At 31.1% G+C, this 25,202-nt stretch overlaps 4 protein-coding genes across 6 annotated transcripts; 2 read left to right on the forward strand and 2 right to left on the reverse strand.

The window, feature by feature from the left end:
• The first annotated feature begins 2,384 nt into the window (after positions 1–2,384).
• Positions 2,385–5,163, forward strand: LOC140442002 (uncharacterized). The gene is made up of 4 exons (XM_072533025.1): positions 2,385–2,595; positions 2,801–3,003; positions 3,176–3,310; positions 3,369–5,163. The coding sequence occupies exons 2-4, from the start codon at positions 2,891–2,893 to the stop codon at positions 4,513–4,515; spliced, it is 1,395 nt and encodes a 464-aa protein (XP_072389126.1). The 5' UTR covers positions 2,385–2,595; positions 2,801–2,890; the 3' UTR covers positions 4,516–5,163.
• A 112-nt stretch (positions 5,164–5,275) lies between these two features.
• LOC140442003 (uncharacterized) lies at positions 5,276–9,742 on the reverse strand. Of its 3 annotated transcripts, none has more exons than XM_072533027.1 (5): positions 9,552–9,742; positions 9,221–9,342; positions 8,940–9,141; positions 8,296–8,878; positions 5,276–8,060 (listed from the first exon to the last, which is right to left on the reverse strand). In XM_072533027.1, exons 3-5 carry the CDS (start codon positions 9,126–9,128, stop codon positions 7,579–7,581), a joined length of 1,254 nt encoding a protein of 417 aa, XP_072389128.1. In that variant the 5' UTR covers positions 9,129–9,141; positions 9,221–9,342; positions 9,552–9,742; the 3' UTR covers positions 5,276–7,578. The 3 variants fall into 3 exon arrangements, with proteins under 3 accessions (XP_072389128.1, XP_072389129.1, XP_072389127.1); XM_072533028.1 differs by having other exon boundaries at positions 8,940–9,153; XM_072533026.1 differs by having other exon boundaries at positions 8,940–9,342.
• A 1,635-nt stretch (positions 9,743–11,377) lies between these two features.
• On the forward strand, positions 11,378–16,577 carry MTPAP (mitochondrial poly(A) polymerase). The gene is made up of 7 exons (XM_072531194.1): positions 11,378–11,559; positions 11,616–11,812; positions 11,878–12,114; positions 12,177–12,383; positions 13,956–14,173; positions 14,465–14,697; positions 16,015–16,577. The coding sequence occupies exons 1-7, from the start codon at positions 11,436–11,438 to the stop codon at positions 16,524–16,526; spliced, it is 1,728 nt and encodes a 575-aa protein (XP_072387295.1). The 5' UTR covers positions 11,378–11,435; the 3' UTR covers positions 16,527–16,577.
• Positions 16,578–22,042: 5,465 nt separating this feature from the next.
• Atf-2 (Activating transcription factor-2) lies at positions 22,043–25,038 on the reverse strand. Its single transcript, XM_072533029.1, has 2 exons — positions 23,967–25,038; positions 22,043–23,403 (listed from the first exon to the last, which is right to left on the reverse strand). The coding sequence occupies exons 1-2, from the start codon at positions 24,787–24,789 to the stop codon at positions 23,141–23,143; spliced, it is 1,086 nt and encodes a 361-aa protein (XP_072389130.1). The 5' UTR covers positions 24,790–25,038; the 3' UTR covers positions 22,043–23,140.
• Positions 25,039–25,202: the final 164 nt, after the last annotated feature.

Consider the following 25,202-nt stretch of genomic DNA (forward strand, 5'->3'; position numbering starts at 1 on the left):
TAAAACATAAAATTCAAAAAGTATGCTTTTAATGGAAAATAAATATAGTCATATAATAAATAAAAACTTATTCTATGCCAAAAAATATAGTCTCTGTACAAAAGTATAGAATACATTTTTATAAATGTATAACATCAGACAGAGAGAGTATATATTATGGTAAAGAAACATTTTTATTTATTATTTTATGACTACATACACCTGTTCTCCATTACATTAACAAACTAAAGTCCCGAGAACAACAAAATAAAACACAGATAACCTGACACTTGTTTATTTGTATAATTTTCTTTGGTAAAGTACTGGCAACAACTATCCTCCTCGTACTCCGCAGGGTGTGGGTGGGGACACTCTAAATATTCTTGGCTTGCTCTTGCTGTCTCCATTGGCTGGATCCTGTACCAGAATGACAACTGCATGTAGGGATTTTTCTACCAATCTTCATTTAACCTTTCCATCTTGTTGAAGATCTTCCTATTGATAAACAAATATAGATGCATCTATTATATTCATTAGTACTGGTTATTTATGTTTCGTACCTTCTAAAATACTCTTCCTTTTAGGAAAACTTTAGCATTTCTGTGATCTTGCTCTTCAGGATCATCACGAATTAACTAGTATGTAACTATTACTCTATGAGTCCAGAAGTAGAAGGTCCATGAAAATCTATACCTAATAATGAAATATTATTAAAATTAAGAATGTATGACATTTTTTAAAAAATAAGGCAACTTTTAGGAATGCAATTATAAGAGTTTTGAAGATTTTAAAATATATATAGTCACAGCCACCTAAAGCTTACAAGCCGTGAAGTGAGAAAATTGGCAACGTTGGAGGTAGTCCGATAACCCTGTGTTTATTTGGAGAGATTATGCTAGTTTTGTTTGTATTTCTTGTATTATTGGTAAATTATTCGATTAAAAAAAGGTATGTATTTTTTACGTATATTGTAATAATTGTATGAAGCATTTAGATATATATTATTTAGACAAATAATACGTACAAACTGTTAAGTTCACAAATTCAGACACTGCTTTAGTAATTACAAACCCCAAGTCGATGTTAATTTATTGGTACAGGGAGTAGTAATATGATATTCTAACATATTTTTTTAATTACAGATGCCGAGACACTGCAGTGTACCAAATTGCAAATCAAATTATGCAACTACTTTAAAGTATGAAAAGGCCCAAAGTACATTCTCTTTTCCCAAAAACGATCACCTTCGTACTCAGTGGGTTAGATCTATTAACCGTGAAGATTTCACAGTAACTTCTAGTTCGGTAGTATGTAAAAAACATTTTGATGCAACGGATATTATTGAAAGTGAGTCAAAAATGGTACGGTTCTTCAACGAAATTTGGTTTTTCCCAAGTTGAAAGAGAATGCGATACCAAGAATTTTTGAAAACCAACCGTCATATGTATCTAACCCAAAACCACCAACAAGAAAAAATCCTGAAACTAGACGAGCAGAAATAAGTCTCTGGGAAGAAAATAATATAAAAGAACTCGAAAACAAAGACCTTATCGTGGATTTCAATAAATTTTTACAAAGTTTTAGTGAGAGGGTTGAGTTAAAAAACTGGCAAATAAAAGTTGTAGAAGAAAGGATTTGTTTTTATTTATTAAATATTGACAATCAGTGCAGTGTTGAGTGTATAAAAGTTATTTCAAACATTAACATTAGGAAGGAATTACTTGTATCTGTTTATGTGAAGGACATAAACAGATGTTTGTGGAACAGCTGTTAGAGAACTATATTTTAAAATTTCTGTGATTTTATCCAATACTTTGTTAAATAACTTCACAAAAAACAAGAATAATGAAATTATGACAAAGAAACTAACTAAAAGTTTATCTAAAAAGCGCAAGCTTTCAACTTTAAAAAAATAAATACCTGGAATTTCAATAACATTTTTTTAAGCCACTCTTAATAAATATAATATTCGCTCAAGGGATACTAGAATTCAATAAACTGCAAGTTGTTTACAAAAATATTAAAAGATTATTTTCTTTTTTTTTAACATAAATTATGTAAATAATGTAAGCTGAATGCACTTGTATTACTTTTAAATTCTATTAATATTACACCTCATTGTATTCAATGTTTTGCAGTTTTAATAGATGTACAAAATAGTGTTGAGTTTGTATTTATTAACAAAACTTTTGGTATAATGAGGTGTTGTTAACTGGTGCTTTTTAATAGTCCTTCCTCCAACTTTAACTTTCACTCATCCACAAAAAATATTCTTTTGATTTTTTCGATTTGGAATACTATACCATTTTGGTATTGTACCTCCTCTTTTAGCAATGTTTATGAGATATATAAAAATTGATTTATTCTGTTTTTATCTCCTATTTCTAAAATTTAGGATAATATAATGTTTGTGTTTTTATGGACTACCTAAGTCCTGACGTCACAATGGGTGGGGATTTTGAAAACCTTTCCAAACAAATCTCGTTTGCATGTGTTTCTCCCGTAAGACTTTGGAAACGTTGATTTTTTTGATATTTAAAAAAATAAATAAGGATTTTCGCTCCCAAATATCTATTCTGTGCGATTGGTTTTATAGGTTGTTCGTGAATTTGTGAGGTAAGAGTATCAAAGTATTAAGATATTTACTGTCAAAGTTCATATTTTGAGGTTATATTCTGTGGGATTAAAACTTTAATTATTTTTTCTTTATTTCAAGGTATTTTGTTGTTGTTTTTATCCGATTATTTCAAAATTAATCAATAAATCTTTGAATTTGTTTACAAAGTTAAAAAAGTTTAAATTTATTTTTTATTTTTTTTAGGTGGATTTTATCCCAAAAGTACTTTAGATATTCGTTTTTATAAGGATAGGACTGTTATTTTATTATTACATCTATCCCATTATTAGTAAAATGGTTATGTGCTTCGTTCCAAACTGTAAACATTACAGTGAGCAAAAAAGATGCAAATTTTTTGTATTCCCTTCGAAAATTTCAGAGAAGCAGAAGTGGATCAATCTCATTAGGTAAAAGTACTTATTAGTTTGTTTTAATATTGCTTATATTTTAGATATTCTGTGATTGTCTTTTCAGATTTATACTAAGTCTCTGTCATGATTTTTAAAGATAATTTAAAATGTAATTGTGCTATTTGTATGTTAGGCTAAAATTAATAACTTTATTTTGGTCTGTTTTCAGGAGGCAAGATAGAGAACCATCTAAGTACTCGTTAGTTTGTAGTTGTCATTTTGTGGATCAAGATAGGAAAAATGGACCTACAATTTTTGAGCATAATATAAAGAGAAAATTTGTGTTCTCTACTCCAGAAAAACGGTAAGCTTAAATCTGATTTAAATGAATATCTTAATATAATAGGAATATTTTTTTTTAGCAAAAGACAGGCTCAGCAAATAAATTCCTCATTAGATGAAGGGGCAACTTCATCTTCAGTTGATATTGTAGATGAGGCAGCTGGACCATCAACAAATAGTCCTGAACCAGGTCCATCCACATCAATTCACACAGAAAAAGTGGCTGTATCTCTACCAGAAAGAAGTAATGCATCTGTAGGGGCGGAAAATTACTTTCTTAAAGAAGAAGTAAATCAATTAAGTGAAAAATTAAAAAATCTTTCATGTCGGTTTAGTTTTGAACAAATTAAAAATAATGATGCTCATATTTTAATGTACACAGGAATACCAACCAGTGCTCTGTACTTAACATTATTTGAAACTATGGAAGGTTTTGAGCTAAATTATTACGCAAACTGGCAAGTAAAAATTTTACCCAAAATTGACCAAATGCTAATGACACTGATGAAATTAAGGTTAAATTTACCACATGAAGATTTGGCAATTAGGTTTAATTGCAGTACAGCGACTGTCACTAATATTGTGATGACATGGATATATGCCTTGCATGAAATTTTATTTAAACAACTAATGGAAAAGATTCCCTCAAGAAAAAAAAATCAAGCATGCCTTCCAACTGCATTTTCATCATTTAGAAATTGTAGAATCATCATAGATTGTACAGAAGTGTACTCAGTTACTCCCACTAGCATGGAAAAACAAAAATTAACATATAGTTCTTATAAGCATCATAACACCTGGAAGGTTCTTGTAGGAGTAGCACCAAATGGTGTCATCACATATGTCAGCAGTGCCTATCCTGGATCCACTTCTGATAAACAAATTGTTAAAAACTGTGGCATTCTAGACCAAATGACCTATGGTGATGTTATTCTAGCGGATAAAGGTTTCTTAATTAAAGATTTATTGCCTGAGGGGGTACACTTAAATATTCCTCCTTTTCTAAGTACCCCTCAGTTTACAGAGGAACAGGTGTATGAAACAGAAACCATAGCAAAAGCTAGGATACATGTTGAGAGGGCAATCCGAAGAATAAAGTGTTACAATATATTGCAGCAAATTCCAAATTTTTACATGTCTCAAATAACCGTGATATTTCAGTTATGTGCTGCTTTAACGAATTTTCAATACCCTCTTATTAAAGAAGTTGAGGAATATTACTCATAAAGTACTTTATTGGTGTTAGTAAGAGGGTGTAACATTTATTCTTGTGAAAATAAAAAGTGAATGTAGATGGTGAAAGATAAATTTGGATCTGTGACATCAATTAAATTTTGTACTTGGGCCTTTTGAAGTGTAAACTTTTAAAGAAATATTTATGTGTTGATGTATTAACTCCAAGTAACATTATGTTTATAGAGTATAAAAAATACAATAATAATGTTTATACAATTCTAACAAATAAAAATTATTAAACTGTGTCTTTTAAAAATTGCTTTATATTTAACAACAAATGTTTTTTTAACTTGGTTTTGAATCTTCAATGTTTCTTATAGCTTTAACTCTTGAAGGTATAAATATATCTTTACAAATCAACTGTTAAACAAATTTATGACATGCTAGCTTTGTTGTAATACAAAAATTATTTGATGATCAATTCCTAATGTTTTATTAAATTTTACCATTTGATCTCTTTTAACATGAAATATATTGTCACTTATTCCAAATTGTCTTCAAACCACAGATATAATTTTAAAATCTACCTACTGCTATGCTACTGCAGTTGCTTCTTGTGTAGAGAAGATAATTACATTGTTTACAACAATAATGAATTATTTAAATTTTTGGTATATTAAATATATTTTTTTAAATTCATCCTGAGTTTTTTTTCACAGTGCAAACCCTTGTATTGTATATACTTAATGAAACACTATTTACTCTTTGAAAAGTTTATTAATGTTATAAAATTTATATATAAAAATAAATTGATTTTCTCACAATTTATCAATAAAAATTAATATAAGCAACAAAAGAAATAATGTTACAGCAGTAATGTCCACACAACTATACATTTATTGTTAAATAAAAAAAAATTGAAATACAATGGAACAGCCAGTTGATTCTGTTGATCAAAATTTACATTTAGTAATATAGAAAAAATAACCAACTTTTGCTATTAAAATTTATCGTAATAATAAATAGAAAATGCAACAATACAATAGTTTGATTAATGGTGGGTAATTTGGAAAGGTTTGATAAGCTTGGTTTGCCTAAAAGGGACATGGAGGATAACAATTGTGAACTGAAACTATGTGAGTGTAATAAATAAGGACAGCATAGTTAGACCCCTGTGCATGCATCTGACCTGAAGAGTTGTGATGTTAAGAGAAGTTTCAATGTTAAGAGTAATTGATTTCGTCAGCTGTATGGTGACCCTTAAATGAAATAAATTTTAGGAATTTAGGTATATTAGGTTTGCTATTATTTTTATTACCAACAACAACATTGTTATTTTAAGCATTTACATTTAGAGATACAGAAAACTCATTAAAGAGAGTGGGGTATTGAGTTCTAAGATATTCTTTGTGAACTTTCTGTTTCTGAATAATTTTAACTTTGAGATCTGGAGAAAACCAAACCGGAAATTTCTTTGTTGGATACTTTTTAACAGGGACATAAAGATCGATTGTTAAGCATATAAGATGGTAAAAAATATTGAACATATCATCAAGAGACAAATTATCGCAATTAAATTGAGAAAGAAAACTTATAACTTCTAGGATGTTCATCACATGGAAATCTCTATAAAAACATACAGTACATGATTCACACTGAAATTCAAAAGAGATAGGTGAATGATGAATATTCAACGAAAGTAGGATTATTTCTGCTGTAAATCTCTATTAGCAAAAGCTGCTGTCACTTTGTTGAATTAAATGGCCAAATATATGGTCTGGGAAGACACATTCATTAACTTCCTGTACTCTAATCAGTATCAATAGAGTGTTATTATATAATAGAAATATGCTTTATTGTCACTGAAAATTGTACAACTTTATGAACAAAGCTTACAAAAAGCCAAAAAATAACAATTAACATTTACTAAAATTACATAAATTGTCAATATCACAAAATATAAGATAATAGAATATACAATCCATTACTAAATTGCATAATAAAACCTTATGAACTAGTTTATGAATAAGTTTAAGTTGCAGCAACACATACCCAAATAGATATATAAAAATACATTAGTTGCTTGTACCTAAACATACTGTAATTTCTTAGTTATTCGTTAAGAAACTCTTCCACTGAATAATATGGTCTTTCAGATAGATAGGCTTTTGTCAATTTACGGAACTTAAGGAAAGAAGTTGGAGTTTGAGAGAGAGAGAGACGGTTGTATATTTTTGGAGAATATAATATAGATTTCTTAACTAGCTCAGTGGACAAGATACGTAAATACACATCAAAGCTTGAATTTCTGGTGTAGTCATGATTAGGTCTTGCTGGAAAAACATGTAGGTGTTTACGAATTAAGCAAACAGTTTACAGAATATATAAACAGGGAAGAGTTTAAATCTCGTGATTTTTGAAGTAGTTTCTGCAATGTATTGTTCTTCTGAAGCCAAACAGATGTTATTACTCTTTTTTGTAATTTAAAAACAACATTAGATTGGGTAGCTGTACTAGAACCCTAAAAAGAAAGGCCATATCAAAGAACCAAAACAGATCTTATTGCATGAGGCTGAGGCTAATTTCCTACTTAACAAATCAATATAAATTTAAGGTTGCTGTCTATAAAAATACCAAGAAATTTTACAGAATTAACGATACTGCTCTGGCTGTTATTAAGAAGCAACAGTTGAAGAGCTCTTTTATAGGATAAGGCTATTGTCTTATCCATGTTAACAGAGAGTAAATTAGTCTGCCAGGTTTTTATTTTAAGTAGATCAGAAGTTATAATTGCATGAAGAGTTGCAATATTAGAGTTCCTCCTGGTAATACTGGTATCATCAGCAAAAAGAAAAATGTTTCCATCGATTTTTAAGTGAGTGATGTCATTTATAAAGATAAGGAAAAGTAGACAACCCAGTACTGAACCTTGTGGTACTCCTCCACATACAATGCTTTTGTGACTAGAGTCAGTATCATTTGCTCTAACTAGTTACAAACATAACATAACAAGTAGTATATATATATATATATATATATATATATATATATATATATATATATATATATATATATATATTATGTAAAACATAATGTACAGTTAAAAATAACCAGTCATTCATTCAACAATTTTGGCAAATATTGAGCCAAATAAAAATTTTCTAACAGATCAATGTTTGGGGCCCAGGTCAAATCTTTTTCTATTATAACTGTAATTATCTCCTTCAACGTCCATATACATAAATAACAATTTTGTCGTCCTAAAATATGCAGGCAGCCCTGAATTTGGTGGTAGTAGTTATGTTCAGTATTAATTAATACTTCATCCTGATCATTATATGATATTATATATTTATCTGAATTTTTCAACTTTTCAGATAATTTTTCATTCCGAAATGTATATGGACACTTAACTTCTACAATGCCATCATCACCAATTAAACCATCTGGACTAGCTCCTAATAAGCCTGACTTTGTCAGCCAAATACCTGTAGGCTGCACATCCAAATTCAGTGTATTTCTGAGATACTCTATACCACTCTTTTCGTGTGTTCTTCCCCACTGAATTGATTTGATGCCATCCAAATTATAAGCCCCTAAAAATGATAAAAAAATATTTTACTTTAGCTAGATATGAAAGCAAACAAAATGTGTTTATTATAAATAATAGTGTACATTCTTAAAACATATCAACAGTTCAGTTAATCTCCATTACCATTTTTAGTCATATGCAAACAATTAATTGAAATAGAATCTGATGGAAAACCTTCAGAATTTAAGCATTGTATTTGATTGCAAATAATAAAATAATAGAAATGTAACAGTACATACCAATAAGTGTTTTAAATAAACTTTCTGGATACTTATTTCTCTTGCAACAAGAAATAATGGAGCCAAAGTTGCTAGAAGTAATTCTATATTTTCTGGCAAGAAACCATTTTTCATTGAGTACCTGGCCTGTTGTCTCATGTACTATTTTCTTTATCGTTGCATCATTTATTCTACAACATTTTAGAAAATGAGAATTTTTATCTGTTGAAATTTTCATTTCCTCTGAATAAATGATATCTTCAATTAATGAAATATCAATACTTTCGGCCTCTTGCTTTTCTTCCTGTAAAAGCCAAGTGAATCCCACAGTATTACCAAAACTACTTAATTTGATCTTTAATTGTTCTAATTCATTGGATGACATTTTTCTATTAAGGGCTTTATATGGCCTGGGAGGATATAGTGCTTCTGCAGTTTTAGTTTCTGTCTTACTTTGGACAGGAATGTTCCACGTACATGTTTTATCAGTAATTGATATATTGTAATGTCCAAAGAGAGCTATAGTGGCTATATGATGGCATTTAATACCCCTAGGACAGGAACAATTTGCAGCAGTAATTTGCCATGATTTATTCAACATAATCTGCAATGGTAAAATTAAGTACTTAGATTCCCACATCTAAACTTAAAAATCGTTAACTTACCTCAACATTATAAGTTTTGTCTTTCATACTTGCAAATACTTCTCCCTTAATGATTAATAAATCAGGGTCAAACAACATTTTTTTCACATGATTTGATTCAAGGGCATTTTCACCCTTTCGTATAATTTTGTTGTCATTACTGAAGAATTCAGTAATACTGGATATCTTCAACACATGTTTACTAGCCATTATATGCTCAAATCTAAAAAATAAACTTGAAAAACTATTGCAATTTTCAACATTCATTACAACATTCAAAAAACATTTTTTTAAGTACTCACTATAGCAATTTAATAGAAAGATTTCCACAGAATATTATATTAAAACTAAAAGTCCTTATTCACTACTTAAACTAGGAGAAAACGAATATCTTTAGTCTTTTAGGGGATGGAATCACTGACACCTAAAAAGAATAAAACATTAATTTAAATATTTTTCAACTTCATAAATAAATTCAATGATTTATTGATTTACAATATAAAATAACCCTGATAAAATGACAACAAAATACCTTGAAATAAAGAAAAAAATAATTAAAGTTTTAATCCCACACAATATAACCTCAAAATATGAACTTTGACAGTAAATATCTTAATACTTTGATACACTTACCTCACAAATTCACGAACAACCTATAAAACCAATCGTACAAAATAGATATTTGGGAGCGAAAATCCTTATTTATTTTTTTAAATATAAAAAAAACTAACGTTTCCAAAGTCTTATGGGAGAAACACATGCAAACGAGATTTGTTTGGAAAGGTCTTCTAAGCCCCGCCCATTGTGACGTCAGACTTAGGTAGTCCATTACGCCATTTGAAATTTGAAAAGGCGTGGCGTTGATTACAATGTTGCCACTGACAGATTTTTTTCGGTGGATACTCAAAATTCTTTAGATATGTTATTGTAGTTTAAGTTGTGATTTTAGTAGAATTTGCTACAATTCTTGGTTTTTGGAAAACATTGTATAGTATAATCATTATTTGGGTAAATATGCAAAACTAGTTAAACAACATCATACGCCTCTTGCTATGTCATACGTCTAGTAACGTGACACGTGACTAGTAGAGCCGCCGCCATTATGAACGGTTGGGCTTATGTACTTCACTCTCCCCAAATGTTCTATTTTACTTACACTACTATTTGTGTTATATACTGTGTAACTGTCACTGTCATTTATAATGTCAGTCATGATGATCGTCATGCCGTCACAGTATAGACACAAATGGCGTCATGAAGTCATTGACTGCCGAGTCTTTAAGGGAATCTAGTTACATTAGCATTATACAGTTTAAAAAAATATATAAACAGGATTCTGAAAAGATAGCTTTATATCTAGAGTCTAGACCATGCAAGTCTCATGCTATCAAGGTTAGTAGAACATCTACTAACCTTGTCATGCTATGCCAGTCTATCTTGCATGGCATATGCCACCAACTGAAGAAATATATCAAAACAATAACTTACGATATTTTACTTGGAAATTTCAGTACATCAATAGATATATTAAAATATAAATCACTAATTATCACATCCATTAAATAACATTTACACTTATACAATAATTTAAGTTTTATTCTAAATTATAAATTTTGTTATATTGGCAACATGAATTTTAATGATAAATTGCATTAAAATAGCATAAAAAATAGAACATATGTTCTATTTTTCATGCTATTTTAATGCAATTTATCGTATGTTCTAATTTTTCGTCTAGCACATAATCTGTATTTTGCATAGCATGAAAATTGCATAATGTAAAGTCGACTTAACGAGAGGAAATAGCTTAAATACCTGATTGTGTGACGAAAATAGTCATTTTATTAGACCTTTTATAGCCCTTAATTAACGTCCTTAGCCAACGAAAAAGAGAGAACAGCGTAAATGACTGCATTAAATTAATTTATGAGCCAATAAAAGGCCGGGTAACGTAGCCAATGTGTATAAGCTATTTCCTGTGGTAATGTTATGATTTTTTTTATTTGGAAAAATACAATCCTCATTTTAAAGATTAAATTTCAATTTCCGATCAAAACACTATAATCAGAATATGAACTTTCTGGATTATATGTCACGAACGAAAGAGCCTTAGCCAATGAAAAAGAGAGAACAGCGTAAATGACTGCATTAAATTAATTTGAGCCAATAAAAGGCCGGGTAACGTAGCCAATGTGTATAAGCTATTTCCTGTGGTATTATTATGATTTTTTTTATTTGGAAAAATACAATCCTCATTTTAAAGATTAAATTTCAATTTCCGATCAAAACACTATGAACTTTCTGGAATTTATGTCACCGACGCACAGGCCACAGACTAATTAATTAAATAAAAATTAAAAAAATTAATTAAAAGTAATTTCATATTTTATATCCTACGCTCAGAACATCAAACATACCCTCTCTTACATATCTCCGGTCCGTGGTCTGACATTGACATATGCCATTAAAAATTAAAATGTATTTGAAAATAGAGGTTATACTGTACTGTATTGTAGAATGCACAGTTTTTTAAATTTTTGTAGATTTAAATATCTGGAAAGTAACTTAAGGAATGCTAGTTCATTTTTATGTTTAAAGAAGACAAGCAAATATAAGACTGTTAGACATTTTTCTGTTGAAAGTAATTGAACTGTAGTGATATTTGACTCAAATGAAAGTGTAACACTTTTGTTTTAGATAAGATAGTAAAAGATGAGAAATCTGAAAAATTTATACCGTTCATGCAGAGGATTAACCTGAGGCGGTCAGAAGCTAGAAGAAGTATAGTTGTTCAAGTACAATCTTCAAAATCTTTTAAAGAATTATATGCCTATTGCAATGCTATAGGAAAAATAAAATATATGTTCCATTATTCTGTAGGCATTGAGCCATTGGTAACTGTTCTACACTTCTTACTTAAACGTAAAACTATTTTTTAATTCTTATCTGTATATTTTAGCACTTCATAATTGTAGAATTTGAAACTGATACTGATATCAAGAATATTAAGAAGTCAAGCCTATTTGTTGAAGGAAGCTTAGGACTACCTACACAATCACATTTTGTGTGGTTTAGGGCCGCACATAAAAAATTGCCAAAATTAAAACAAATAAAATCTACTTGTCTGCAAATAGAAAATGGTACTTCAATTATAGAGGAAGAAATGATCAATCAAATGTTAAGCAAGTCAGAAAATGTAAATATATTTTAAATTATTCCTTAAGTATGCCATTTATTTATTTATTAATTTAGTTTTAGATTTCAGATCAGATAAAAACTCTCCATGAAATTACTAAATTAAATGATGTTGGTACCCGTTTAAGGTTTTTAACTGCTCTTCAAATTGAAGATGCAGTCAATGGAATGTTTCCTCACGCAGTTGCTTATCCTTTTGGATCCAGTGTGAATGGATATGGCAAAATGGGATGTGATTTGGATCTATTTTTAAAGTTAGCAGCTGATAAGGTAAAAATAATGATATATAGGACTCTGTTTTGTGAGGTGAATATCTAGGCCAGCATTGGTATATTTTTCTTGTAGTTTCTTCATCATGTAACTGAGGTCTTCTTGGTCTTGTGCAATCACTACTTGATTGTCTGCAAAGCTTAAGATATATATAGGTATTTGTTTCGTTCTGGTACTCCCATGCCTTCGCATTTTCTTTTCCATATAGTCAAGGCTTTCTCTAAGTATATTTTGAATAGGGTTGAAGATGTGGAACAACCCTGCAGGAGCTCTTTTGTTGTGGTGAAGTCTCTTATGATTCTTGTTCCCATTTCAATGGACACTTTATTTTATTTATACAGACCTTTTGTAACTTCTATGAGTTCTGTCTGTATTTCTAATTTCTACATTGCCTCCCATAGTTCTGACCTTGGTACAGTCATACGCCTTTCTATAGTCCACAAATGCCAAATGTATATCCCTATTTTTTGCTTTTTTCTTTTCCAACAGTTGTTCTAGTGTGCATATGTGGTGTATGCATGATCTTCCTGACGTGAAGCCTGCCTGATCCTCCCTGATTTTGCCTTTTTTATCGCTTGCTCTATCTTTTCTCGCAGTATCTTCCCATATAATCTTCCTATTGATGATGTTACGCTTATTCCTCTGTAGTTTTCGCATCATTTTCTATCTCCTTTCTTCTATAGATGTGATATACGCCACCGTCCATTCCTTTGGGAGCTGTTCTCCATATATGTGTAATTTTTTTGAGCCATACTTTATAATCTCAGGTGAGATGCCTCCAGGTCCCGGTGCTTTCTTATTTTTGATTTCTTTTATGGCCTTTCTCATTTCCCTATCTGTTATTTCTATTTCTTGTTGTGGAGATCTGCTTTGTCTTCGCCAGTTTTCTTTTCCAATGAATTGTGGTCTTTGTTCTGTTAACAGTTCCGTTGTAACAGTCCTTCCATTCTTTGTCCTGTATATTTCTCAATTTAATTTTTTCTTTTGAGTTTTGTTTCAATCCTCTCAGTACTTTCCATGACTCCGAAGTTCTTGTACCTCCTATGTATGTTTCAATTTCTTCTTATTATTAATATTTTAGTTTGACATAGCATTTTATTACATTGTCGAGAACAACTCTATATATAAATAGAAAATATAAAATATCAAATAATTAACAAGAAATGTTCGATTTTTGATTTGGTGTGTTGCTTGTCAATAATAATTGGTTCGAATCGATGAGCATTTCGATAATCATTTTTAATTTTGGTCTTTTCGGACATTGTACAGTTTGCGGGTAGACTGCTAGAAGTGGACAATAATTTCGAATCTTTTGACGCAAAGTTACACAATAAGGTCTGTTACTTCGTAGACAGACCTCATATGACAATTTGTTTTATGCAGTCAGTATTTATAAATAATAATAGTTTAGTCAACCAACTTCTCACAATATCTCTATGCACAAAATTTCAAGTGGAAATAGTTTATTTAGTAACAAGCTTCTATTTGTTTATTTAGTAACAAGTGAAAGTAGAATGTGTTTTGTTTACATACCTGGTTTTATAAAATAATCATAATCTACTTATTTTGCAGCCTAATAGTGAAACTGGAAGGCTAGTATTTCATTGTAAGCCACTTAATGGTTCAGAAAGAACCATGAATCAGAAGTACATGGAGACATTGGGCGATTTAATCTACCTTTTTTTACCTGGATGTGGACAAGTTAGGAGGATTCTACAAGCTAGAGTACCGATTGTTAAATACCATCAACAGTTAACAGATGTTGAGTGTGATGTATCAATGACAAATATGTACGTACTTATCTAGTATTTATCAGATTCCCATTATGTCTAATGATGCAGTCATACAGCTAACAATTTTTCTTTCACAAAACTTAGGTACTTATATCAATGTATCATATTCTATAGACGTTTTTTCATATTTTATACGGATGATATCGGTGTATGATCTTCTACATAGAGTATTCATCTCGATACTAATTACCTTGTGGCATGTATTTTTACCGCTAAGAGTAAAAAGTATTTAACATACTTTTTTTGATCATACATACCTACATCAAAAATAAACATTTTTCATTGTAGGTCTGGTGTTCACATGTCAGATTTTCTGTATATAATGGGAGAACAAGATGACCGAGTAAGGCCATTAATATTTGCAATAAGGAAGTGGGCGAATATTGCTGGAATTACGAATTCGTCTCCAGGAAGATGGATTTCGAATTTTTCTCTTACACTTCTGGTTCTGGCATTTCTTCAGAACCCTTTAAGTGGAAAACCAGTATTGCCATCATTAAATAAATTGTCGGAATTATCAGGTAAGAATTTTAATTTACTTCGTGATTTATTAGGTCATATAACCATAATTTTCATTTATGTCAAACTAGCAGACTTGTCGAACTTCGTACCGCCTTAAAATTAAATAATGTATCAAAGTTCAATAAGTACCTCTTTCGAGTCTTTTAAGTAACAGAAATCTGTGGGTAATGAAATGAATCCGGTCGAGACATGCGTTTAGTTCATCCGCAGCAGTTAATTGGGGAATAATTATTAAATAAGGAACAGCCTGAAAATATAATCATCATCATCATCATCATTGGTGCTACAGCCCTATAAAACAGCCTCGACCTTCCCAAGTCTATTACGCCAGTCAGTTCTATCCATTGCCAACTGTTGCCAGTTTGCTGCGCCTATTTTTCTACCATCCTCATCTACGCCATCCCTCCATCTGAGTTTTGGCCTACCCCTACTTCTACTTCCTACAGGTTATGACATAAGGATTCTTCTAGGAGGATTGTTCTGCTGTGATCTTGCCAGATGTCCTGCCCATCTTAGTCTTCCTATTTTTGTAAGAGATACTACGTCTTTACCACCACATATGTGTTTATATCTGTGATATATCTCGTAGTTGTACCTCCTTCTCCAAACACCATTTTTACAGATGCCACCGAATATTCTTCTCAGGATATTTCGTTCAAATATAAGCAGAAGATTTTCATCTGCCTTGGAAACGGTCCATGTCTCCGACCCATATGTCAACACTGGTTGTATAAGGGTTTTGTATATGGTTATTTTTGTTTTTTGGCTTAAGTTTCTACTTCTTATATGTCTACTTAGTCCAAAATAGCATTTGTTTGCTAGGATTATTCTTTGCTTGATTTCTTCCGTCATGACATTCTCCTTGGTGATCAGGGAGCCTAAGTATGTGAATTTGTCCACCACTTCAAAGGTAGAGTTATCAACCGTGAATTAGTGGCCGATGTTTCTGGCTCTATTGTTGGGTGTTGATGCCATTATCTTAGTTTTCTCCTCATTTACTTGCAGGCCCATATTTTTTGAGGCGTTTGGCAAGGTGGTATACATTTCTTCTAGCTTAAGTGTTGTCCTATAACACCTAGGTGTTATAGGATTAGATACAGTTAACTTTCTGTTGTTATATTTAGTAATAGTAGCATTAAACAATTTAATCATTGCTTTTTTTTTTATTAAAAAAATAATTATCAAATTGGGTACAGTCGTTCTGAAGTGATAATCGTACAAACATTTCGGTAATTCATTTTTATTAATATAGATATAATTTTCGTGACCCATATGAGAATCTATCTAGTTATAAATATTATTATTTATCATTGTAGGTCCTGAAGACAAATTTCAATTAGAAGATGGAACAGACGTCTCCTTCCTAAGAGATATAAGAAAATATAAAACCAAAACAAAAAATACAGACTCCTTAGAACAGCTACTGAAGGAATTCTTTGAGTATTACGCCCATTTTGACTTCGAAAACAAAGCAGTATGTCTGAACGAAACAGTAAATGTACCAAAGCCAGAATTTAGTCCTATGTATATAGTAAATCCATTAGAAAGGGGTTTGAATGTTAGTAAAAATGTGAGTTCGGACGAAGTAGTAAGATTTAAAAACGAAGTTAGAAATGCGGCATGGATGTTAGAATCGCAGGAGTCCAAATCGACACATTGGGGTCTTCTTTCAATTTTGCAAAATAAAAGAACAAATAGTATATTACAAGCGGTTTCAGCTCATTCACAACAGGGAAGGTTGGTAGAAGTTAGTACCTTATTTGAAAAAGAAGATGAAGATAACAAAAAACAAGATAAAAGAAGTAATGTGAAGAATAGTCAGAGGTAGCGGATGTTTATACATTTTTTAATTTGTTACATAATAAATATTTTATAAAAAGTTGTGTTATTTAATATTAGGTACCTACCCAGTCCAGAAAAAGATATATAGGCCAGTAAAATAACATTGTAATACATGTAAAAAGTAAAGTAATTCGTTTTAGAACGAACCCTTCAAAAAATTTAAGTTTTGGTATGAAAATGTGGATTTATGTCAAAAGAATTAGTTTAAAAAAAACGGGTGTGGCAGTCCAGTGGGACTGCCGGTAGAAGTTATACTTCTATACACGCGTTCGCCATTACAAATTTATATGGGAGTCAATCTGCACAATCATTACATATGTAATGCTATAGGTAAGAGAGAGTAGAAAGTGAAAAATAATTAGGTACATGGTGCAACGTTTGCTGTATATAAACATTTGACCTGTAATAGGAGTATAGTAAGTAAATGAGGGATTGAATCAATATTTTAATGAAAATATATATTTTTATTTTCATATATGTATGTATAAAAGGAGTTGAATGCAAAAAATTTTTTTACATTTTACAGAATTTTACTGCATAGTCTGCAGTAAAATTCATTGTTAATTTCGTTATTAATATAAAAATACAATACAATACACTGCCACATAATTCAATATTATAATACAATACAAATTAAAATGCAATATTCATTATTTAAAAATGACAATATACATAACTTACGCATGTGTTTAATTTACCATGATAATAATATTAATAAAAAAAATAATAATAATAGTAGTCTCCCGTTTTATACCGCTCGCGGCTTTGGGAGTATAGCAGGGTAGTCTGCTATATCTAAGGCCTACGGTATACAAGGAAGGTAACATGGCCAGTGCTACGCTTCAACCGCCTATTATTACCCCTGGTTTTACCCAAGGTACTCATTTTATTCAGGCTGAGTCGACCTAGGGCCTATAGACATTTTTAAAAATGTCTAGTTGTTCTTGCCGGCGGTAGGATTAGAACTACGGACCACCGGCGTGCGAGGCAAGCATCCTACCGCTTGCGCTACGCAGGCCCTAAAAAAATAATAATAGTAATAAATATTAAATATGTTTACAAAAGGAACATTTTTATTTTCGAGAGAGAAAGAAAATATATCTTCTGTCTCTCTCTTACCTATATCTTACATATGTAATGATTTTGCCGATTCACTCAATATATACGAATACACACAAATTTCAACGTTTTTGCATATTTAAAAGGGGTATACATTTCAAAGTAGGTTTTAGAAGCAACCAGTGTCCCACAAGGTTTATACTTCAGCACGCGATACTGTTGTATTTTAAACTCACAATCTTTATTAACTTCTTCTTCTTCTACGGCACTACAGCCCAAAATGAGCCTTGGCCTCCTTTATTTTTTGCCTCCACCCTTGTCTGTCTGTGGCTGCTCTTCTCCATACACGGACTCCTAAAAGTGCTTGTGCGTCGCTGCTTACTGTGTCTTCCCAGCGCTTTCTTGGCTTTCCAACTGTTCTCTTTCCCTGCATTCTGGCGTTCAGTGCTCGTTTTGGTAGCCTATCCTCTCCCATTCGTATCACATGTCCGGCCCATTGCAATCTTTGTATTCTAATGAAGTCTGACAGGGGTGTTTCCTTATACAGTTGATAGAGCTCGTTGTTATATCGAATTCTGAAGATTCCGTTTTCCCTCACAGGTCCTAGTATTCTCCTCAGTACTTTTCTTTCGAATGTGTCGAGTTTGTTTTTGGATGTTTCTTTCAGGACCCATGCTTCGCTGCCATAACATGCTATTGGCCGAATTAAAGTTTTATAGATTCTCATCTTTGTATTTCGGTGGACACTTTTAGACCGAAATATATGGGAGAGGGCAAAATAAGCTTTGTTTGCCTGCGTTATCCTTTTTCGTATTTCTCCATCCTCTGCTCCATCGGCATATATTTCTACTCCCAGGTATGTAAACTTTCCAACCGTTTCAATGTCATCTTCATGCATAATGTTTTGTGGGATTATATTTCTTCTCGTCTGTACCATTATTTTTGTTTTTTCTGACCTAGCCTTTTCGTTTGTGTTTTTAACTCTGCGTATGCTTCCTGTGCTCCTGTTGATCTTTATTAACAGGGTTCTTAAAAAAATAAGGAAGAACTGCTGCATTCCAGTCACATATTGAGGAGTCATGTTTGAGGCAGAAATGAGAAGAAGTTTGTCTGCACTGTACGATTTTTTCTAGGTAGACTTTGGGTTCCTCGACATCTTGAACTCTTTTTAAGGCCTGTCTTATAACACCAAAATTTCTATCGCACGTGCACTAAAGCAGTGTCCACGAACAGGATAAATATGTGTCACTTCGACTCTGTATAGCTTTGATATCCAAGAACAAAACCGTAACAAAGTCTGATTTTTATTTTGGCCTTCAGCTGCATCTGATATAACAATATGCTTGGTTTTAGGATAGTCTGCTAATTTGTTGTGAATATAGTCAAAGATGAATGAAGCAACACCACCTGCTCCCTTTTTACATTGAAATTCTATGAAGGAATATACATATGATGATCCATCATTATGCACGTGTATATTGAATATGTACATTCATAAGTCTTTTATAGAAATGTTATGTTATGCTGAGCTTTGGCAATGGTAGATTTTGTGCGTAATCAAATCCCAGGACAAGAATGCCACTATCATCTGTTGCCTTTCTCAAGTAATTAAGAAATCATTTTTTAGCTAAGAATATGCCTCGTGTTTCTTTTTATGGCGATTGTAATCAACACGGTATTCATCATTTCGGTTCTTTTCTAGTTTGATTTCACACTCACGACAATAATCACATATGTCAGTCTTCGGTTTTTTCAACGTAAAATTAGTTTCTCTGAAAAACTTAAAATAGGTTTTTTATATCATGGTAAGATTATTCTCAGTAGTGCCTTTAAACAACTTTTGGAACTACTCAAAAATGTTCTTAATCGTTAGGTCTGGGTTGTCGAAGTACAATCTGTTTGTTTTTCCAGGTGTGGAATAGATTTTAAATGTTCTAAATCCATAGAATTAACATCATCTGAAATTTTTCTTTAATTTCCAGGTTTTCCACGTTTTTCATCAAGTGGAGTTTTCTCGACAGTTTTTTTCTGTAATATTCTTACACGCTTCACCAATACTTGATATAAGTCAACAAAAAATGAACGGCACACGGGCACATCACAACCAGAAGTTTTAAGCTTGTATATCCAGTGATACTGTCTGCTAATTTTGGGATTTTCTATCTTTCTATACCTTTCTGGAGGCTCCCCTAATGCCATACAACCTACTAGAAGAGTGTTTTGTTCTTTTTTTGAACCATTATCATAACAAACGTTTTTGATCTTGCGAAGTTATTTTTGCAAAACTTTTTTCTACACAACACTTACGGACAACAGAAAATACCTTACTCTGTACGGTTTTTCCCGTAAATTTTGACACATACTCCTGTCTACTCTGTCTCTTAGATTTTGCCACGTTTTCTTTCCAATGGTCTTTCTGAACAATTTTTTTCTTTGTGGCACCTTTTGACACCGCGTTATCTAAAATAGATTTACGATTAGCCATTGCTTTAAAATACACTTAAACTTACAGTTTAAAATATAACATAACCTCAAGCACATTGTCAGAAATTTACTAAAACAGAGTTGATTTTAGAGCCAACACTTCACTTAAAAAGTGTTGTACGAACGTATATCGTAGAAAAAATTGGTAAACTGACAGAAAACAACTTAAAGAGTTCAATTCTGTGTTCTCCGGAAGAAGGGCCCATAAGCCTATAGGCCCTTATTCTAGCTACCACCTCAAATAATAACCAAAGTTACATAAAAAATATGTCTTTTAACACCGTTAAGGTACAAATAAATTTTTGTTGAAAAATATTTATTTATTTAAAAGATATTCCAATTGTTTATTGAAAAGTTGTTTATTTGATTCGGTTGTTTCCGTCACCTTATAACACTTTAAAATCTCATTTTGTTTGTTTATCTGGTCAATTGTTGATCTACCTGGCCTAAAAGCGCTTTGATATTCACCAAGGAGTTCTTTCACCTACATACTTAAACGGCTGTACAGGCTGTTGGAGAATATTTTAAATATTGTGTTCAAAAGAGTTTTTTTTGCATTTTTACATTCCAACAAATCTCACTTTTTGTGCAGTGGACATATGATTCCAGTGTACTATTCCTCTGATAGTTGTTCTTCTTCCCCTGTTATTTTTTGGCCTATGGGGTAACGCATCATTTTCCACTTCGGTACCAAGTAGTTCTTTGAAATGATTTGTACTGCGTCACTGGTACTAACTATATGTCCATTTGCGTTTTCTCACATAAAAATTGTTGCGTTCACATGGTATATTATAGATGCAATTCTTTGATCTCACTCGTGTGTTGTTCGGTTACATTTTGGGCAGAATAGATCTCAGTGTGTTGGTTGTTTTGAATGTTGAACTTATTTCCCATCCTATTCAATAAGCCCTTTAGATATATGGTCTTGCTGTCATTTTTAAATCCCTTCTTGAGGGCGTTTCTGGATTGCTTATGATGTTTTTTGTTTTCTTTTTTCAATCGTGTGAAATTCCTTGTTTATAAATGATAATGGGTAATAATTTTTTGTTAAAACCTTTGTTAACAGTTTTTTTTTTCTTCCGGAAATGCTTTTTCATTAGAGCAGGTGTTTTGGGCTGTGTCATATAATGATTTGATAATTCCCTTTTTGATGTTTATGTTGTGGGTTGGTTTCCTGTAAACTTTGGATGCGTATCCTGTATATTCTTTTGTGATTAATACATCCAGAAAAGAAAGTGAGTTATTTTCCGTAGTGACTCATCATCATTTTTCCATGGTTTACAATTAACTAGCGGACCAACTCGACATCGAGTTTAAAAAATATTTTAATTATCTAATATGGTTTTTGAGTAAAGTGGTCGACAAGGAAAGGGCTTAGCGTTTTAGTATATAATTTTTAGTTCATCAAATGTCGACATGGATATCATTTAGTGGTTAATTTTGTATGCTGATCACGAATCCCGTGTCAGATTTGCTCTATCTTGACTTTTTATGCGCGTTTTGGGTCACTTCCGGTGTCGGATCGCAACCGGAAGTACATATTTAGATTCGTCTCGACGAGACCTTTCGATCCATATATACATTGTGGGGTCTAAAACTTAAAGTAAATTTTAACTTCCGGTCATCTCAAAACCGGAAGTGAATTTTTGTACCAAAAGTATATCTTGACAATCTCATACGTAATACTAATAATATTCCGAAAAAATATTTTAATTATCTAATATGGTTTTTGAGTAAAGTGGTGGACAAGAAAAGGGCTTAGCGTTTTAGTATATAAGATTGTGGCTTAATATCATATAAACATAATATACTTATACATGCCACAAGAAGACATTTTGAGAACCGAAACTTTACCAACTGTTTAAAGAAACACCTATCTAGAATTTGCCATGATCCTGGGACTTCCATAAGCTGGTCATGTAATGCGGATAGATGGCCACATATTATCAAAAAGAAAGGAAGGAATCTGGTAGTAGTAGTGACACAATATCCATATTTGATATATCAATGTCATTTTATTTAAGTTATAAAAAAAATTAAATAATATATTAACAAAACAACAAAACCTTTTCCAAAGATTCTTTTCCCAATCAGTCCTACTCTTTTTTTAAGCTAATATGTAAACATTACATCTCAACCTCAAATATATAATAAAAATAATGTAAAAATATTTTATAAACTACAAAATATATACATGAGTGTTTGTTTCAAACTGTATATCGTCGCGAGAGTGCAAAAGATAGATTGGAGAAACTGTGTTATTAGTGTTACATTAGATATGTTGCTGACATATGCAGCAATCTCAATATTCATGTGTAAAATCATTGATACAGGTAGATATGTCATGTTGGCATCATTGCACGACCAACGATATATACAATTATCATTAAACAATTTTACATTAATAGGAACAAATTGTTTTTAATATGCATAAATAAAAAAATTAAAAGGAGGAAAAAATAAAAATTGAATACAATTAGAAACGGCAAGTAGGCTAATCTAGATCTGTACTCCCTGCAAGATAAAAAATGGCTAAAATGCACATTCAAAAAAGAAAGTATACTTTTTTATTGACCTCTGAGTAGCAACAACTACTTTAGAGTATCAAATTTAAAAATTCCCATAGTTGGTCATTACTTAAAGTCATCTGTCTTAGCATTTCAATTACTGTATATAAATTGAATTATATTGTATTTAATTAATAATGGTAAAAAAGTACAATAACCAATTTTCATGTGTTTTTACTTAATCAACAAGAAATTTAACAAAAAATCAGTTCTGCTCTTAGATGTAATTATTTCAATAATTTAGGGACGTAAATATTTCATATAACATGTGATTTTATGAAACAGCATGCAAGAGAATAATTTAAATCACCTCTTCTTTTTTTATTTACATTAAACATAAATATTTCTACAAGCTACAAAAATCTAGAAGCTTAATAGAGATAATATCATATATGTCACACAAAGTTGTTTGATACTACTTGTATATGACATAAAAACTCCATGCCATGTCCTTCATTCATATAGAAACATTTCTGTACAATTTCTATAATCAAGATAGTTTTTTGGGAACAATTTTTCTCAAAGTATTCTTTGAATCTTTTTTTATCACAGAAGTGTTAGTAAGTATAACTGGACTTAAAATTGGTTGCGATATAGAGTCTGATGGCACAAAAGATAATTGACCATTATGAACATATTGAATGAGAATAGCTGATTGTGATCCATTTGTTGTTGCTGCTGTTGTAGTATTTAATGTTGGAGTTGTGGATGCTTGTGAACACTCTGTTGTAATTATTGATGCCAGTATTCCACCTAAACAAAGTAAACAATAAATATAACATTCAAATTGTAATGTTTTTTAATGATGATAATTTATGATAATACAAATTAGTGAGTCTTAATTACATAAACATAAATTCATCTTGTTTTAATCAGCTGGTATAATTTAGTGTTTAGTTTTAATGTTTTGACAGTGTTCTTAATGCTGTGACAGTTGTCAGTATTCAAATAATTGTTTTGTCATTCTAATATTTCTAATGTCAAGTTTGAGATCTGTTTAAGGTCCTCATTTGCAATATCCCTAATATTTTTTTTATTTTTAATTCTGAAATCACATTGCAAATAATTATATAAGTATATTAAATATTATAATATATTAAATATATATAGATGGTTGCGTTTTCATTCAATTCGAGTCTCACCATTCAACATAAAATAATACATCAATAAATGCTAATAGCAACCGACCTCTAACGAGGTCTATTTATAAGACTTAAATGTGAGCTGAATAATATAGTTTCTTTGTACAATGATTGCATTATAAGCATTGAATTGATTATTCAATTTTCTAATTAATCTAAATAACATATAAATACCTTGATTAGGACATTTACTGTGCTGCAATTTAATCAGTTTTAATTCTTGCTTTAATACAGCATTTTCTGCTGTTAAATGTAAAAGCTGTTCTTCCATTTCCTTCCAAAGTTGTTGTTTTCTCTTACGGCACCTATTTTGAGCGGCTTTATTCATCTCCCTAATTTTTTTTAGCTTGTTATCTGCAGCCTTGGTTTCTTTTGGAATCCTATCTTTACTTGACAAAGATTTCAAAGGCACAACTGTCACAAATTTATTTTCTTCTTCTACTAACTTTTCCTTTTTTAAATTATTTTGAATTGTTTTCTTAATTTTTTCTTTTAAATTTTCTTCATGGGGATTATGCACTACAATATTTGGCGAACTAGATGAAGTATCTTCATTGGCAGTAGGAAAAATGAATGATTCACAATCACTTTCATTTTTTGGAGCTGCTTCTGATATTTTTCGTTGTTCGTCTTTAATATGAGGTAAAATGTGTGGGGTATGTAAAGATTCATTAGAATTATGTTCCTGAACTTCCAATGCAATACCGTTTTTAACAGAATCAATTGCTCTTTTAAAAAGCTCATCAAATGGATTAACATTTTGTAAGTCTTGAAATAAGCCCACTTCTTCACAATTTCTTATAAACCTAGTTGGAGTGGGAGTTTGGTCTGCTACTTCATTAACAGTATTTTTGTTGACTAATCCCAAATTTAACATCATTGCATGCTTTTTGTGATGCCAATCTAAGTGATCTTTGTTAGTGAAAGTCATTTCACATCCCTTAACGTCACAGGCAAAGGGTTTTTCTTGATCAACTGATGATTTTTGGACCAACATATTAGCACTTGAAACGTTTAGTAAAAACTTAAACTCTTTTTATTATCATACTAAATCCTGGTTACGTATTTAAATACACTAACATCAGAGAATAATGCTTTATTAATAATCGTTTATTTGCCCCTGATGAGACAACGTTCTTTAAAAAAGTTAACATCAAAAATTAGCAAATTATTACACATAACACAAAAATTACTTATAATCACAACAAATAACCCATTTTCTGTCATCACCTAAATGTCAAAACTGTCAACATATGAAAAATTTTAACTAATAACCTAGTGGACTCTTGCATCTCGGTACTCAGGCAATAGGCAACTTGTATAAACAAAAATCAAACCCCCACTCTTCACAAATATATATATCCGCGAGTATAATTTAACCATTGAAAATTAATGACGTAATCGTCATTT

The sequence above is a fragment of the Diabrotica undecimpunctata genome, chromosome 5 (genome assembly GCF_040954645.1).
Source record: "Diabrotica undecimpunctata isolate CICGRU chromosome 5, icDiaUnde3, whole genome shotgun sequence".
In the NCBI taxonomy this organism is placed as follows: Eukaryota; Metazoa; Arthropoda; class Insecta; order Coleoptera; family Chrysomelidae; genus Diabrotica; species Diabrotica undecimpunctata.